At 41.3% G+C, this 17,707-nt stretch overlaps 2 protein-coding genes across 2 annotated transcripts; both read left to right on the forward strand.

The window, feature by feature from the left end:
- The first annotated feature begins 2,660 nt into the window (after positions 1-2,660).
- Positions 2,661-5,574, forward strand: LOC115663478 (mechanosensitive ion channel protein 10-like). The gene is made up of 5 exons (XM_030585477.2): positions 2,661-3,913; positions 4,059-4,164; positions 4,526-4,819; positions 4,902-5,104; positions 5,295-5,574. The coding sequence occupies exons 1-5, from the start codon at positions 2,661-2,663 to the stop codon at positions 5,545-5,547; spliced, it is 2,109 nt and encodes a 702-aa protein (XP_030441337.2). The 3' UTR covers positions 5,548-5,574.
- Positions 5,575-7,949: 2,375 nt separating this feature from the next.
- On the forward strand, positions 7,950-11,642 carry LOC115663477 (mechanosensitive ion channel protein 10-like). Its single transcript, XM_056310985.1, has 5 exons — positions 7,950-9,298; positions 9,394-9,517; positions 9,866-10,159; positions 10,239-10,441; positions 11,221-11,642. Exons 1-5 carry the CDS (start codon positions 7,950-7,952, stop codon positions 11,483-11,485), a joined length of 2,235 nt encoding a protein of 744 aa, XP_056166960.1. The 3' UTR covers positions 11,486-11,642.
- The last annotated feature ends 6,065 nt before the right edge of the window (positions 11,643-17,707 follow it).

A 17,707-nucleotide genomic window follows, 5' to 3' on the forward strand; every position in this document is an offset into this window, starting at 1 on the left:
TTGTTCAACTTATGTTTTCTATATTATTATTATTATTATTATCATTCGAGGAATCGAAAATTGAGTAAACATAGCTCACAGTCTACGACTTAAATCAAGTATGAACCCTTTTGACTTTTCATTAAATAATCGACTGCACCGACGCCGGTTTCACTGGATCTAGGAATGACATAACCATTGAGACTTCCTTAATCATGCACTGTTTACTGTACTTTACTTGATTAATCAAATGACTATGCGGATGGAGTCTTCGCCGATTTTTTGCGATCGCGCCGTCGGTGTCCCGATCGGAGCATTTTCCGATTGCCCTTCCGGCATCTGTAGCATTTTTCTCGTGGGATCGATCTCGTCCGATGATCCGTATGAGTTCCGAGTGGGTTGGGCTCGCATGCAGACGCATCTAATACTGACTCATTTGGAACCGATTGTCTCTGAGTTAGACCTCGCACCTCCGGCTAATCTAATTTTTTTTTACCACCTCGACATCCTCCAGATCCGTGCCTAGAAAAATGATGAAGCTAATGGTTGACGATGATCAAAAAAAAAAAGAGAGAGAGAAAAGAAAATGCAAGGTGATGCTTCCTCACCATTTTGTGCATCGTTTAATATATTCTTGGTACACAGTTTAGTGGGATAGTAAGCTAAGGACAATTATAAGCAGGAGTCTTAAAACTTGCACCCATCTGCCCCTTGAGCCCCAAAGCTTTCAATTTGTACATTTAAGTCCTATAACTTATGGTCATTCTCTATCTTAGTCCTTTCGTTAGGTGTACCGAATTTTCCATACGTAGGGCTTCTAATTAGATTTTCCTTATTTTCAAACAAGTGTCGAAAGCTTTGGGGCTCAAGGGGCAGATGGGTGCAAGTTTTAAGACTCATGCGTCCAACGTTTATATCTGTGGACCTTGACTTAAAACTTTTTTTTGGATTTTTTTATTTTCTCTTTTTTCCTGATGTGTACTGATGCACGATTCTGAGTGTCGTATGGGGTTGTACTTCCCATGTCCCGTAAGCCTTCCTGGTTGACATACGTTGTGAGCTAATTAAATATATTAATTTCTCTATACCATATCAAGATTTCCAATCGTTCAATTTGCCTAAGGACCTTCACACTTGCGCCTCAACAATATAGTTTTCAATGTATGCACCAAAAGCAAGCAGCCACAAATGTAATTAACCTAATTTGCATGTGTTTGCGGTGCTCCCCATCGTTTCCTTCTCTCCTGCTCACCATGCTATTCAATTTTAATGTGCTATATGGTCTGTCGTCCATAAATGTAATTGACTTTTAAATTCCCTCTTGGATCTGTGTCAAGAAATATTATTTAAGTCAAATGCATGCACCAATAAACATGTTGACTGTGTTGACTTATTTGGGGTGATTTTTATTGGTGATTTTTTTTTCTATATTTTGTAGTGCACGCACTTCAATTTTTCTTTTTTATAATGTTAAACGCTCGAAATTTTCGAATATACAAATATTGACAAGTAGATTGTATAAAATTATTTTCATGAGTTTCTAAAGTTTTTGTAACAATATATGCTTTGGCGGGAAATTTAAAAAAGTAATTTTATATAGCTTTTCCAGAGTAGAGCAACAAACAAATTTATTAAAATGAATTTAGACTGTAACTTTTCATTTCCGCATAACTTGTTGGAACTTTTAAAATCATGTGAAGTTGACTATTAACGAGCCATTTAAAATAACATTTCCCGCGGACCTTGACTGGTGTGGAGATGAAATTCATTTTTCTTTTTCAAACTTGGCTTCCAAAACCACGTTGTTCATGAGATCAATTTATGTAAGAGATCAATTTATGTTGAATTTCCATCAGGCGTGTGTCCACATCAACAACTTAACGAGATATAGACAGAATCTAATGAAGGGTAGATTTGTTAGGAGTGTACCGATTTATGATTTTTTATAATACAAAAATTAATTCGTGATAATCATAGTTCAAGGGTACGAGTTTGGGTTTCTTAGTGGTAGTAATCTGAAATATATTATGCCTGTGCGTTTGTCTGTGTGTGGGAGGAACGTTGACGAATAGGCGGAACGAAAGAGGAGTAGAAAAAGCGAAAAAAAAAAAAATGGAGAACACTCTCTCAGTCGAAAACATAGTAACGTGTCATTTTCTCCGGGGATAAATTGAAGTACGAAATTTATCGTCTAAATTTAGAGTTTCCGAATCAATTAAACAATGATCTGATGATTAGATCACAAATCTTCAGGTCTTTTTTTTTAAACATTCAACCTGTCGATCAATCCAAATATTAAATGGACCTAACGACCGAGCGTTTGTCTTGTAAAGGTCATTTGAAATTGAATAGAGTTTCCCGCAGACCTCGACTATTAACAGTCATTTGAATAGAATTTCCCGCGGACCTTCGCTTGAAGCTAAAGCCCTCTCCTCCTCCTCCTCCTCCTCCCCATTCACATCCCCGCGAATCTCGGCTCGTTTCGCCATCGCCGTTTCGCTCCAACTCGCTCTCCCTTTCTTCTCTGCTGCTTCTTTTTTTCCGGGTCGCTCATTTCTTTCAATCTTTCTTCTTGTGATCTTGATCCATTTGAGTTTTCAGGTGACTCCGCGCTCTCTTTTCGGGTCGGCGTGTCGTTTCTCGCGAACTATTGTTGAGAGTTTGTCGAGAGTGAAACATTCATGGAGACACAGGGTGTGGTTCTCGTGCTCGCAGCTAGCGAATCTCAAAGCAAGGATTCTTTGCCGGCGTCAAATCTTGGGCCGGCAGAACTCAACAATGTCCCATCCGTAGTGCAAAGTTCCTATGCAACAGGCCCTTCTGATGAAGGAACCCCTCCATCGAGCACAGCTCCAGCTAAGCCTGCTGAAGAGAAGTCCCACAAATCGGGATTTGAAGAACTGGTGCAGCCTAGCGACGCTGCTTCGGTCAAGGATGACAAGACCCGACTGAAGAATTCGCAGTCTCCCTGCAGGTGTTCCCCTAAAGTGGGTTTGCCTCGCAATGGCACAATTGCTGGTGCTGCTAAAGACGATTTTACAGTAACCATGCAGGACACCTCACAGCAACCTCTGTCAAAGGCTACGGCCGCTGAAGGTGATGAACATGTATGTTGCTGGGAAAATTTCATCAACATGGTTATGTGGGCCGAGTGGGTCGCATTCATGTGTGTCACTGGACTTCTGATCGTGAGCTTAACCGTTCATAAGCTGCGAAGGACGGATATTTGGGAGTTGGAGCTGTGGAAATGGTGTGTGCTGGCGTTGGCAATCATTTCAGGTCGGTTAGTGAGTAAGTTGTTGCTGACCCCGTTGGGCTTCTTGATTGAGAGGAAAATCTGGCTCAAAGAGAAGGTCTTTTACCTTGTCTATGGATTGAAGCACAGCGTGCAAGTGTTTATCTGGTTAGTTTTCGTTCTTTCGGTCTGGGGTTTGCTGATATACCACGGAGCAAAAAGATCAAGGCACGCAAGGGAGATTCTAAGTGATGTGACAAGGGCTCTTGCTTCTTGTCTCGTAGGAGCTGCTATATGGCTTATCAAAACACTGCTGATAAAGTTGCTTGCTGCTTCCTTTCACATCAAGGCATTCTTTGAGCCTATCCACATGACCGCCGATCACCAACACGTGATCGAGGTGCTTTTGCGAAACAATTCAATGGAACAGGATGGCAAGTTCAAATGGCAGCTCAGTTTCATGAAGTGCGTTCATGGAGTGTCAGAAAAGCTAGAGGAGGTAATTGATGCAGAGATGCTGACCAACATGAAACAACGTCGAATTTCACCTTGGAATATGAGGAGGTTGATCAACGGTATTACTGGCCCATGGGTATCTATCTTTGACAGCAGCCTTGATCATCCAGACCAGGAGATCATCCGGAAAGCCGCGGAGACTGCTAATGAGATATTTAAAAATGTAGGGACGCAGGGAAAGGGGTGAGAAGGCCAATACTGTCTAGAACTCTCTCCCCATTCTAGTACTTTTGCTGTACTAATTTGTCCCTGATACCTGCTCTATGGTTTTACTAGGTACATTCGCTGTACTAATTTGTCCCTGATGCCCGCTTTATTGTTTTACTAGGTACATTGACATGAAGAAGAAAGAAGATGTTGCCAAATTCATTCCTTTGATTCAAGGACCAAAGGGCGATGGAATGATCGATAAGCCAACTTTAGAGAAATGGCTGGTAAGTTCATCAATCGTAATTCAGGATATGTACAGAGTATCAGAATCTTGTCCAAGTTACAATCACAATACCGTCAATAATGTGTAAATAGCAACCAACTTGTGTAAAGAAATGCTTAAGCTCGCCGTATTGTTGACCCAGTTCGAGAACTTGTGAATTAGTATTGCACCATCAGTTACTTGGTGTCTTTCGGTATATGCTGATCGACATCCAAGATTCTATGCTTTGGAGTAAGACGTTTTCTGGAGTTATGTAACAAACTGAAACAGAGGGACTTTTGAAAGTTCAAAGTTTTTGAGGCAGACCTACTTTCAGATTAATACATTCACAAGATTTTGACTAAATAGTCTATTTTCTGCAGGAGACTGTTTACCGTGAAAGGAGATTACTTGCCCGCACCTTAAAAGATGCGGACACAGTTATCGATGATCTGGACAGGCTTGTTTCAGTAATTGTGCTTGTCGTGATTACCATCGTGTCGTTACTTATCATGGGACTTTTGACAACGGAAACACTTATTTTTATCTCATCTCAGCTTTTGCTTGTGGTGTTTATGTTCGGCAACACTGCCAGAACCGTGTTTGAAGCCATCATTTTCATATTTGTCACACATCCATTCGATGTGGAAGACCGTTGTGTCATCGATGGAGTGCAGGTGTGTTACTTAGTCCTGAGACTCCGCGTGAGACTGCTTTGTTACCGATTCCTTATTTGCCTGACGTCTGAATTCCTCACAGTTGGTTGTTAAGAAGATGGAGATTTTGACCACGACCTTCGTGAGATATGACGGTGAAAAGATATACTACCCGAATTCAGTTCTGGCCACCAAACCCATTAGCAATTTCAACAGGAGCGACAAAATGGGCGATTCTGTGGAGTTCACAGTCGATTTCTCCACTTCAGTTAATAGTATTGCAGAATTAAAGGAGAAAGTGAAAACGTATGTCTATCTACTACTTCCTAAACCTCTTTATATTGCCCCTACTAACAGGAAAAAAAACGAAACATCATCGGTTGGTGGTTGAGCTTTCTTCGGTTCATACATCATTGTTAACATTGCTAAATACTTCTTTAGAACAAACATACACAATTCCTGATGGAATTCCCATCCTTGGTTGGAAAACTAACAGGTACTTGGAAAGCAAGCCTGAATACTGGATGGAGGCACACAGCATCGTGGTCAAGGAGATTGAGGATGTCAACAAGTTGAAGATGGGTCTCTACGTCACCCATACGATAAATTTTCAAAACCCACGGGACCGGAACAGCCGGAGATCAGAACTCGTGTTGGAGCTGAAGAGAATCTTTGAAGAAGTCGGTATCAAATACCGTCTGCTTCCTCAGGAAGTTCAAGTCAGCTATGCCGGTTCAGCAGCTGCTTAACGCGCAGTTTTGAATCCTCCATGAGAAAAGTTGCCTGTGACCCGCAAGTATGTGAGGACGTGACTGTTTTGCTTTTCTTGATCATCAAGTCACAGTGCATTACATCTATGAACCGACTGTCTCTTTTGATAGAATGTTGATTTGGAGTTCCGGTGTTGTCTGTTTGTCAATTTTATCCGTTTGATTGAGAGAGGGTTGTTCCCAATGCCATTGGAATCGCAATGTCAAGGAACAGTCATCAAAGTTATCTATTCATCATATCATTTTTTTAACAGCTTAAACTTTCAAAGTAATCGAGTGCAATGTAATTGTGGGAAACATGATTTGGTAGCCGAATAAGGATTGATTGACCTGCTAATTTCCTGACATAACAAGATACCTCTGTTACTCATTTGACAGGCCAATGATGCTTTTCTTTGGTGCGTTAGATGCACATTTGCTTCGCAATGGATTCAGATTTCTCACGTTCATCTGCAAATAGTGTGTCGTCTGTCTAGACTCTAGCAGGCTGAGAGCATTCATTAAATTAATCAAGCATATGAGAAAGGTGTGAATCACGTGTGTTTTTCGTGTCAAAACGAAAAATGTCGACACCCATTTACTATTCATTTTCGTAGTATATCTGGCCTAATTTCTAGATGTTCAAAGTATACTTGTGACATTGTACTTTTCGATATGATATATAACTAAACAGATGTCAGCTCGATACTTGGGATTACTACGTTTTACTATAATATTAATGTTTTTTTTCATTAACCACGAACTTTATAATTACTGATACTTCTCTAATAGTAGGTTTTCAATTGGTTTAGGAAGAAGAGTACGATGACACACGATTTTTGTAATAAACCCTTTTTGAGGATGACTTCTAACATCCACTTCCCAAAATAGGCAGGTGTGATACAAATGGACTTTTTCTTTTTTCTTATTTACCAGTAAATAAATTCTTCCCGTAAGGAAGAATGACAATTAAAGTGAATAAGCCACAATCTCTATAACACTTTCTTGTTATCTTATTGAGACCATTTTTTTAATAAGGGGAATTGATTATTTAAAATTATTATTAGATTTGGGATTAGAGTGAAGTTACATATTTTTTTAGATTAAAAAAAGTTCATGGCACAATTAGCATTAAACCTAAAATTAATGGTTTTTTTAGGTAATTGGCATGTGCTTGCAGGATTCGCCATCGTTTGCTTCTTTCCTGCCCACTATTCAATTTAGTGTACTTTACAATCCGTCGTCAATAAATGTAATTAAGTTTATAGTTCCTCTTGGATCGGTGTCAATTTAATCCAATGCTCGTACTGATGAACACGTTGATTGCGTTGACAAAAAATAAAAATGATCATTGCCTCTATTTTTTTCATGTACACAGGACATATTGTAGTTATAGGTTATTAATGACTCAACATTAGTGAGATGCCTTTTCAATTTACGTACAGAAGATTTAATTGTCATATCTTCAATTCACATGCAGCAGCCTCAATAGAGATGTCTTTTCAGTGTATAGGTTTGAAGTATTGTGTCATGGGAGGCATTGTTCGCAAATTTGTAAGGCACTATTGGCAGGGAGATTCGATAATCCGTTCCTCACCTCCTGTTTAATTCTTTTCCAATTTTATTGCATCTATCGGTCTATATTTGGTTTGTAATTCAGCCTTCTTTACTTGTCAAGATTATATAAATATTGGCTTGGTCGTTATTAAATTTATTATTGCTTTCTCGGAGTTATTATCTCTGTTTATATTTTTTTCCGGTTATCGCACGGAATTTACATCAGTACACACCCTTGATGAAAGATGGGGATTAGGAGGTGTGGTTGATCTAAGTTTGGATCTTTCAGATTTCGAATATACTGTTTGCTTCATCAGTATGCACGAAGTGCGCGAACTGCCCGCGCCTTGTCCGTCAGTCCGACATGGATTCCGCTGATTCGTGGCACATGTGGAATTCAGGAGTTTGTTTGGGGTGATCTTTGATAATTTTGTTTCTCCAAATCTCGCATTGCACGCACTTTGACTCCTCGTTTTTCGTTTTTTTACTTTGATCGAGCTTTTAAATCGTGTGACGTTGACAAGGAACGAGCCATTCAAAACGACACTTCCCGCGGACCTTGACTGGTGCGGCAATGAAACCTTCTCTTCTGTGTCAGCTTAAATCCTGCAGATCTCTCTCATTTCTTCATGATCTTGCTCTGCACTTTCTTCCTAATCTCTTAGATTTCTGCGTTCTCCTGTGGGTACCCTTTTCTTTTTGGTTTTCAGCTCTTCGAAAAATTTAGAAACTGATTCGGTTCAGCTAAAGCTTTCATCTTCATGTTAGAAGTCCAAAATATTTAGAGGACAAGACTTGAGCTTAGCTTAGATTTTGAGTGGTTATTAGGAGTGAAACATTCAATCATGGAAAATAGGAAAAGTTTGTTAGAGAAGAAAGGAACAAAGGAGGTAGTTGTTATGATTCCGGGCAGTGAGTACCAAAGCAGAGGTTCTTCACCGAGATCCAATCTTGAACCGACAGAGATTAAGAATCTCCAATCAAGAGCACAGAGTTCTCCTCAAGGAATCACTCGATCCGGCCCAACTCTAAGTAAGCCTCGCGTGAATCCCACTGATCGTTTGGCTACAAACAAGTTCTTTTCGAGTCCATGGATATCTAAGAGGAAATCAAGATTTGAAGAACCATCGTGTCATGGTGATGCTACTTCAGTTAAGGACAATACCCAACTGAAGATTTCAGAGAGTTCGCCTTACAACGATACAAGTGCTAACGCCACTAAAGACGGTATGAAACCCGTGCTGAATGCTGCTCAAACGCCTCCTTCGAAGGCTGCAGAGGTGGAAGATGATGAGCATGTGTACAAGGCTGCAAATTTGAAGGTCCAAGAGATGGCCGGCAAGAAATTCGCCAAGTATATTATCTGGATCGAGTTCGCAGCATTTGTGTGCATCATGGGACTTCTGATCGCAAGTTTAACCGTTCGCAAACTGAAAGATACAGAAATTTGGCACTTGGAGCTGTGGAAATGGTGTGTGCAGGTGTTGGCGATCTTTTGTGGTAGGTTGGTGATTGACTGGTTGATTAACACATTGGTTTTATTGATTGAGAAGGATTATTTGCTCAAACATAAGGTCTTGTACTTCGTCTTTGGATTGAAGGACAGCGTCCAAAGGTTTACCTGGTTGGTTTTCATTCTTTTAGTCTGGGTTTTGCTGATGAACCATGGGGTGAAGCGATCGGAGCAGGAGAGGGAGACTCTACATTATGTGACAAGGGCTCTTGCTTCTTGTGTCATAGGAGCTGCTATATGGCTTGTCAAAACACTCTCAATAAAATTACTATCGGCTTCTTTTCAATGCAAGAGGTTCTTCGATCGCATCCAAGAGTCTCTCTTTCACCACTACGTAGTCAAGACCCTTTCAGGCTCGCCTTTGATGGAACAGGATGACAAGCTCTATGGGCGGCTCAGTTTCAAGAAGTACATCAAAGGAGTGGCAAAGAAGCTAGAAGAGGTGATTGATGTAGATAAGCTGAGTAAGATAGACCGGGATCAAATTTCTGCTTGGACGATGAAAGGGTTGGTTAACGTCATTAGCGACTCATCCCTAGGGATTTCAACTCTTGTTAGAAGCCTTAATCAATACTGTGATGAGGACACAGAGCAACAAAATAAGGAGATCACTAATCAATCAGAAGCAATGGCAGCTGCTGACGAAATATTCAAGCATGTCACTAAGAAGTCTGGACATGAGTAAGAAGAACCATGCTGTCACACACTTCCCTTGCATTCCAGCTAAAATTTTGCTTAGAAATATCTCACCAATACCTGCTTTATGCCTTTACTAGGTACATCGAAGAGAAGGACCTCTTGCGCTTCATGAAGAAGAAAGATGTTGACAAATTCATTCCTTTGGTGCCAGGAGCGGCAAAAACTAGACGGATCAATAGGTCATCTTTAAAGGACTGGCTGGTAAGTCTTACTAAATTAATAATATGTTGTATTAGGAAGCTTTTTGCTACCTCTTACAATGTTTTCGAAGATCCATAACTTTCTGTTCTCATCCAAGTTCTGATGATCCCAGAACAGTCAATGAGTGTACTAAATCTCAATCTTGCGGCGTTGTCTATACATATAGAAAACCTGTGATAATTAGTGGGCCATCGGCCCGGTGAATGCTCAACCACAATTCTATGCTTCAGAATTGGATTAGGTCTCCTGCCTTTTGGAAATAAAAGAATCACAAAACTTTTGGCTCAGTCCGAGTACAACAATCAGATGAGTACATTCCTAAGAACCTAATACAGAGTTTGTCTTCAGGTGAGCGTTTACCTTGAAAGGAAGTCCCTCGCCTACAGCTTGAACGATACAAAAACAGCCATCGAGGAGCTGAACAGGCTTGCTTCAGCAGTTCTGCTGGTCGTGATCATTATCGTGTCGTTACTTATGATGGGAGTTTTGACGACACAAGTACTTGTCTTCATTTCATCCCAGCTTTTGCTTGTGGCGTTTATGTTTGGTAATTCCGTCAAAACAGTGTTCGAAGCCATCATTTTTGTTTTTGTGATGCATCCCTTTGATGTTGGTGACCGTTGTGTCATCGACGGAGTGCAGGTGAATTACTAATCCTAAGACTCCCCATGATTTGTCTGAGCTGATACCATACTTTGCCTAACACTTCAATTCCTCGTAGATGGCGGTTGAAGAGATGAATATCCTGACAACAGTCTTCGTGAGAAACGATGGTGAAATGATATTCTACCCAAATTCAGTTCTGTCCACCAAACCCATCAGCAATTTCTACAGGAGCCCAAACATGAGTGATTCCGTGGAGTTCACCGTCGACTTCTCCACTTCGCCCGACAGCATTACTGCTTTAAGAGATGAAGTAAAAAGGTATGTTGCCTGCTACTCCTGAACCTCTTTAAACGAGGCACCAAAATTTGCATTTTCGTGCCTCATAAGCCATGTAGACTCGGCCGTGAATAAACATGATCATGTAATATAAATTGAACAGCATTTCATAATTGTTGGGGTGTGGTTCATACTCCACTTCGACTGGAAGACGAGGGTCCCGTATCCTGGTGAGAGGGTAGGGGTCCGAGGGCTGCCCCGGCGGGGGTCGTAGGGGTAGCGCCCTTGCAAAGCCATATGGCTTTTATATTTTGAGCCTATATTTTATTGGTAGTTTGGGCTTGGGCCCATGAATAACTACTGTTACCTGCGATGTGCTAATTATAGTAGAATCATCTGCTGGACATAGTCCTAGTTTAAGGGTGAAGAAGGATAAAAATCTTGTGTCTCGATTTTCTTTTCTCGTTTTTACTCTCTATTTCCTTGTAATTGTGAGCCGAATCCTAACAATACTATGTGCTTAATACAGAGAGGGAAATCTGCTGAATAAAGACAGAGACTCCATGAATTTAAGATGGCGATGCAATTGACTTGTGTGAACTAAAACTCAATGCGAGGGTGTGTCATTTGGCTTTTGAAGCCGTAGTTTGAAGTTTAAGAAACATCGTTTACTGGTGATTACGCTTTCTTATGTTCATAACGTGAGAAAAAATGCAGAGAATTTACACCAGGCAATTTTCATTAGCATTGCCGAATTCTTCTTCCATACAATCGTATACAAGTTTCTGATGGAATGGCATTCCTTGGGTGATAAAAATCAGGTACTTGGAAGAGAGGCCTAACTATTGGAAGAAGGATCACAGCATCGTGGTTAAGGAAATCGAAGACATGAGCAAGTTGAAGATGGCTCTATACGTCACTCACACGATAAATTTCCAAAACCCGGGAGACAGGAACAGCCGGAGATCCGAGCTACTGTGGGAGCTGAAGAGGATCTTCGAGAAACATGGTATCAGATACCATCTGCTTCCACAAGAAGTTCGAGTCAGCTATGCTGGTTCAGCGCCCGCCGGTGCGAGGTTCTGACTCCTCCAGGAGCGAAGTTCCTCGCCAGCTGCAAGTACGTTGAAAAGTGAATATTTCCTTTTCCTGATTCATTAGTCACAATACGTTATACCTATAAGTTGAATGTCTTTTGGGCTAACAGAAGGTATGAAATCACAGTATGCTGGGAATTGGATCACATCGCAGTTTTCTACTACCTTTGCCCTCCAACTTTCAAATTCTGCTTATAATTGTGGAGGAGATAAATCTAGCATTGAGACATACGTTCGTCCATTTTGCTCATTTGACCCAGATATGACTAATACTAATGCTACACGCTTGGTTGGAATTGAGGTACCTATTGATGAAATTGCAGAAATATTAGATATTTGTCATCGTCATTCTTGAACAGTATGAGCTTTTAGCTTGATCAGCTGCATAATTAGCTTGACGAACCAACATATAATTAATGTAATATCCACCAAAGGTCATCTCGCTAATTTCCATCATAAGAAATCGTTGATCATTTTGAAAAGTTCATGCTCATAATGACGCCTTCTATTTTGTTTTCTCCGTGGAGCGCAGATACAATTACTTGGTGAACGGATTCATACTTCATTCCCTTACCTCGAAAGCCCAGATTCTCAATGTGTCATCCCCTGAAATTATCCGAATCCTATTGTTCTATCGCTGCACATCAATGAAATGTCGTTACTTTTTCGCCCTTCCAATGCCTTGTTACTTTGTTGCGCTTCACACACTTGCTCTCTGCTCAATATTTGATATTGGATGTGTTGTAACTTGCATAAAACAAATAGATTGAATCAATACACCATGATGAACTGTAAACTATTACGGAAAATTTTGCAAAAATCCAAGTTACCATGAAAGCCCAGATTCTCAATGTCATCTCTTGAAATTATCCGATTCCTATTGTTCTATCGCTGCACGTCAATGAAATGTTGTTACCTTTTCACCCCTCCAATGCCTTGTTACTTTGTTGCGGTTCACTCGTCTTGCTCTCTGCTCAATATTTGATATTGGATGTGTTGCAACTTGCATAAAACAAATAGATCGAGTCAATACACCATGATGAACTGTAAACTGTTACTGGTAAATTTTGCAAAAATCCGAGTTAAAATTTGAAAGGAGAGCCAATTAAACTTACAGCCACCAAAATTGAAAAGATATTGACCTGAAATTGTTACAAAAATGCCAAACAACTAAAGGTGGTCCTACAAATTATGAAATCGATGATCATTTTGAAAAGTTCATGCTCATAATGAAGCCTTCTATTTTGTTTTCTCTACGAAGTGCAAATACAATTGCTTGGCGAACGGATTCAAACTTCATTCCGTTACCTCAAAAGCCCAGATTCTCAATGTATCATCCCTTAAAATTATCCGATTCCTAATGTTCTATCGTTGTACATCAATGAAATGTTGTTCCTTTTTAACTCTTCCAATTCCTTGTTACCGTTCTACGCTTAACACATCTCGCTTTCTACTCAACATTTGATATTAGATGTGTTGCAACGTGCATAAACAAATAGATTGAATTGATACATAGATTGAGTCGATACACCATGGTGAATCGTAAACTGTTACCAGTAAATTCTGCGAAAATCCAAGTGACAAGTTTGAAATGAGAACAAGTTAAACTTACAATTACCAAAGTTGAAAAGGATTATTGACCTGGAATTACAACAAAAATTCCAAACAACTGAAGCTGGCCCTACATATTCTTTTTCCAAAAGGTTCTAATGATTGTCGATTCCTGTCATCATCACAACAAGATATAAAAACACGATTTGCATGCGCATGTGCAAGTGCAATGCACCAGTTCTTCAACGTTTTTCCACTCTGGCTGCTGTTCATCAGTCATCCTCCAAGTTGAACTATCTTAGGTCTTCCCTTGACAGTTGACAATCATATCATTCAAATATGGCTAGACAGAGTTCATTCTTTTTGAGCCTTTACCCTAATTACCTTCCATAAAGAACTAACTTTCATTTGATGATAAATTCATATACACAGTTTAGAGCTTTTTATATAAGGCCGGAGCAGCACTCGAGTAGTCCTGCTTATTCCGTGCAACAAGCTTTCCGAGTGACAATGTCACGCCCCGTACTCTACCGGAACGCAACATCCCGTCGACGGTCGATTATGGTGCAACGCTCCCAGGAAGCATTGCCGACCCAACGCCCAATCAGAGATCAAACACATACGGAAGCAACGTATATAAATAAATATATACACCCATACAATAAATCGCATGAGACTAAGGATAGCCAAGCAATAAACAACGATCAACGCAGAAAATATGTACATACTTATATCACTATTTTAAAACTCTTTTTACAGTGCTCCCAACAACTCAAATAAAATACCAACTCCTAGGAATAACCAAACAGCCACTTCTCCGATCCGCTCCGTCTCCACAGGGGTGCACGCTCAACGACCGCTGGATGAAATGCAGCATCCCAAAAAGTGGTGGTGTCCTCGGCATTCTACGGCTGGGGGTCTGAAAATGTTTCAGTTTACATAACCGTGAGACGAATCTCAGCGAGTATGACCCCCTAAACCTAGGCTAGGCTAACATGCAATCTCCTGACCGACAGCACAAAACAACATAACCAACCAATTTATAAATAAACTCCGACCTAGGCCCTCTGACCCAGATCTCTTACCTGGCTGACCCTGCAGGTTATTGACAATCATGATTTAAATCAAGTCACATACGCGAGCACTCGGTTCACGCGTACGTCAAACGTATGCTCATACTTAATAATGGTAATAACGCGTGTCAATCACCGAGTCCCGCACACCCGCAAACCAGTCCATGCATTCTTATGTATGCAATGCTATCGTCACACCATACTCATGCCTCGGCTCACTAGCCCACACTGGCACCTTGGCACTTGCTCAATTTATCATTTATTACGACCCGCGTAAAACGCATCAGGTCTCTTCATTTAACCACAACACTTCGTGGCTCGCGTTAAAACACATCAAGCGGCCCGGTGTCTCAGCCCGCGTCAAAAGCGCATCGGGCGCAACACCGATCTCCTCACGAGGCAGGCCGCGTAAAAGCGCATCGGGTTGGTCGTCTTCCGGACATACCGGGCATCGTCCCGCGTAAAACGCATCAGGACGGCACACCCCGCGTAACACGCATCAGGGCGAAATTGTGATCACACATACACACAATCAATTATTATCTGCACCCCGCGTATCACGCATCAGGGCGTTTAGGTGATCACATGCTCATGGCAGGCACGCATTCTCGCACAATTCATCACACGCCTCGTTCCCGGCATTCACTATGCGTGCCATGAAATGCAAAACAATGCAACATGAGCATCAGTACAATTCAAGCATTCAGTTAATTTCATGCCGCAACAATCGTTCACTGGCCAATTAATACCATGCGGCTCAATTCCACAATGTGCAATTCAATAATCCAATCAAGCCATCATATGGCCAATCACACTCCGCACAAGTCGGCCACGCAGTCACGGGACATGGCATTACTCAATTTCCCAGCAATTGGGTACAGAAATCAGCCAGTCAATCAACCCGGACATACCCCGCAGTCCAATCACATAATCCCCGATTAATCTGTGCTAGACCAATAATTATTTCTAATAATCCCACTAAATTCCTTAGACTTAATTTCCAACGATCGATCCTCAATCTAGTCCGAATTACACACTAGTACTACCTAATCCAATCCAGACTACACCGATAATACCTAAGCCAACATGCCGAACACAATCATTCACCAAATCAACGAATTTAACGCATCCTTGGCACATTCAATATATTTCCACTTTGGTTCAACGAATCCCACATTCATTCGCACGTTCATTCCAAGGTAGTTCAATGCGTTAAAGGCCCGCCCTGGGCAAATCCATCTCAATAGTTGTTCTCACCACTTCGGGGTCATTCAATATGATTTATACACATCCTAATCATCCCCTAAAAATGCCTAGATTCTTGTCATTAGTCCATTATTCTTAGAATATTCAACTTGGGCACAAATTAGGCATTTTCGGTACTGAATGAACAGTGCCAGGAAAAATTAACATTTAGGCACTAAACCACCTTTAAACCATCTCATTAAGGCCTAATCACCTACCCCAAACATCCAACCACCAAATACATATAATTAAGCCTCAAATGAGCTTAATTAACACTTGAATTGTTTAATTTCAAGCCTTGAATCATTGAATTCAATTAGTGCAAAACTTAGACAAATATGCACATTTTCGGTACTTTGTGAACGATTGCAAGAACAAGGGCTTTTGAACACTAATCCACACTTAAATAACCTCATTAAGCCCTAATGACCTATCATAATCATCCTACACCCAAATAAACATCATTAGGTCCTAAATGAGCTTAATTAACCCCTAATTACCCCATAAGGACACAATTAGACTAATTAAGGGTTTAGGGGTTTATACTCGCCTATTAGCGACTCGGGACGACAGGGAACAGGCGGTCGATCACCGCCGCGGTAAGGATCGCAGCGGCGTTCGGTGCAGCCGGCGGTCACGGCGACGACGGGAACGGCGATTTCTTCTTGTTTTCTTACGTTCGGAGTGGAAATGGGGCCCGTGGTGGCTGTTTAAGGGCGAAAATGGTTGCTGGTGGTGCGGGATGGTGGCTGGTGGCGACCAGCGGCTCATTTGATGCTTTATTCGCGTGAACGAGTGCCGGGACGTCTTGCAAGTGTGCACGGCGAACAGAAATGGCGATGAAGAGAGGAAATGGGAGGGAGCTCTCGGCGGATCAGCGGAATGGAAGAGAGAGAGAGAGACGGTCAAATATGGGTCAAATTTGGTCTTAGTGGAGTCCAAGTGTCAAGATCTAGGCCAATTGGACAATTTTGCCCTTGATCCAAGGGCTATCCTTCCTTCTCATCCAATAATTTAGGGGTAAAATGGTCATTGATCCTTAACCCAAGCTGACCAGACCTGGTTTAGCCCTAACTCACCTTGGTTAGTCCCCTAATTAAATCCAAAATTCGGAATTACCAAAAATGGGTCCAAGGGCATTTTGGTAATTTTTCGGTCCCGGGTCAAAATTCCAATTTTCGCACACACGCGTTCCATATGTGCGTGGACAACATAATATGGCGTCGGAATCGCGAAATTCACTTTTTAAGTCCTCGAAAACTGACTGCAAGGTTTCGGGAATAAAATAATATTATTTTTCCAATTTTTGCCGATATTCCACTTTTTGGCCAAAACCACTCTAAATGTGCGTGGCCACCCCAAAATGACATTGGCCGCGAAAAATAACCTCAAACGGTCTCCGAATCCGGCCTCGGTGCCCACAAGGGCAAAACCGTAATTTCTCACCCCCGGACCGAAATTCCAATTTTCACTCGTACTAACCCCAAACGTGTGTGGCCAGCTTAATATGACGTCAGATTCCCAAAAATAGTCTCTTAAGCCTTCGAAAATCGATCTCGAAATCCGGGCTCAATTCCGTGAACAAAACTCGCTAAACTTTCAATTTCAGGGTCTCTTACTAACGGGCGGCTGTTTAGGAGTTACGCGTATCGACCTAGGGCTATCCATATCGTAATGGTCTCGATCACTGAGAGAATGAGAAATTATCATTAGTTCCAGAGGTCACGATCGCTCGGTTCAAGTTCAAGACTGGTTGGCCACGTGTACTTTCGGTCTTGCAGAATCACCTGCGATCCGATGGTACATCGTTGGCCTTGACCAAACCAGATCCGTTACCTTTCCTAAGATCGGTCCATACTGGTTCATAATATTCTCTCGTCATTTCTCGAGATCGGTGCCCAATTCACGATCGGGTCCCTAGTCCACGTACCATTTTCCTAGTTAGCCATACTCCATTGGTTAGTATCCCGAGAGTGATCAGCTCTGGGCGAGACTTACTAAAATGAAATGCGAAATATGATCAATTTATTGATCCCAGAATTACATCAAAATTCAGGCTGTTACAGACAAGATATTTACGCGACGCACATGTCGAAAGTCGATAACATCCTATTTAGAATCTTTCCATAGAAGATTTTTCTTGTATTACAAATGTGATTCTCTTGCTCAGATCTGTAGTGATCCAACACTAAAGACACAGGCCGCAAGGTTTCAGGACCTGTGAAGCGCTAATATTACAGCAATCAGTGTGAACCAAAAAAAGAAAAAAAAAAGTCAATCAGACAAAAAGGCCTGCGGACAAGTGCATAACAGGTTGCCATAAAGATAAACCGATAACAATG

This window comes from Syzygium oleosum, unplaced genomic scaffold (genome assembly GCF_021117445.2).
Source record: "Syzygium oleosum isolate NSW1041296 unplaced genomic scaffold, Sole_v2.1 Sole_v2.04, whole genome shotgun sequence".
NCBI classification, from domain to species: Eukaryota; Viridiplantae; Streptophyta; class Magnoliopsida; order Myrtales; family Myrtaceae; genus Syzygium; species Syzygium oleosum.

What these genes read in the sequence shown, in the direction of transcription:
- LOC115663478 (XM_030585477.2), top strand. Translation starts at nt 2,661, where the DNA reads ATGGAGACACAGGGTGTGGTTCTCGTGCTCGCAGCTAGCGAATCTCAA. An exon ending in GTAGGGACGCAGGGAAAGGG is followed by an intron (nt 3,914 to 4,058) that starts GTGAGAAGGCCA and finishes TTGTTTTACTAG; the next exon opens with GTACATTGACATGAAGAAGA. An exon ending in TTAAAGGAGAAAGTGAAAAC is followed by an intron (nt 5,105 to 5,294) that starts GTATGTCTATCT and finishes GAAAACTAACAG; the next exon opens with GTACTTGGAAAGCAAGCCTG.
- LOC115663477 (XM_056310985.1), top strand. Translation starts at nt 7,950, where the DNA reads ATGGAAAATAGGAAAAGTTTGTTAGAGAAGAAAGGAACAAAGGAGGTA. An exon ending in ACTAAGAAGTCTGGACATGA is followed by an intron (nt 9,299 to 9,393) that starts GTAAGAAGAACC and finishes TGCCTTTACTAG; the next exon opens with GTACATCGAAGAGAAGGACC. An exon ending in TTAAGAGATGAAGTAAAAAG is followed by an intron (nt 10,442 to 11,220) that starts GTATGTTGCCTG and finishes GATAAAAATCAG; the next exon opens with GTACTTGGAAGAGAGGCCTA.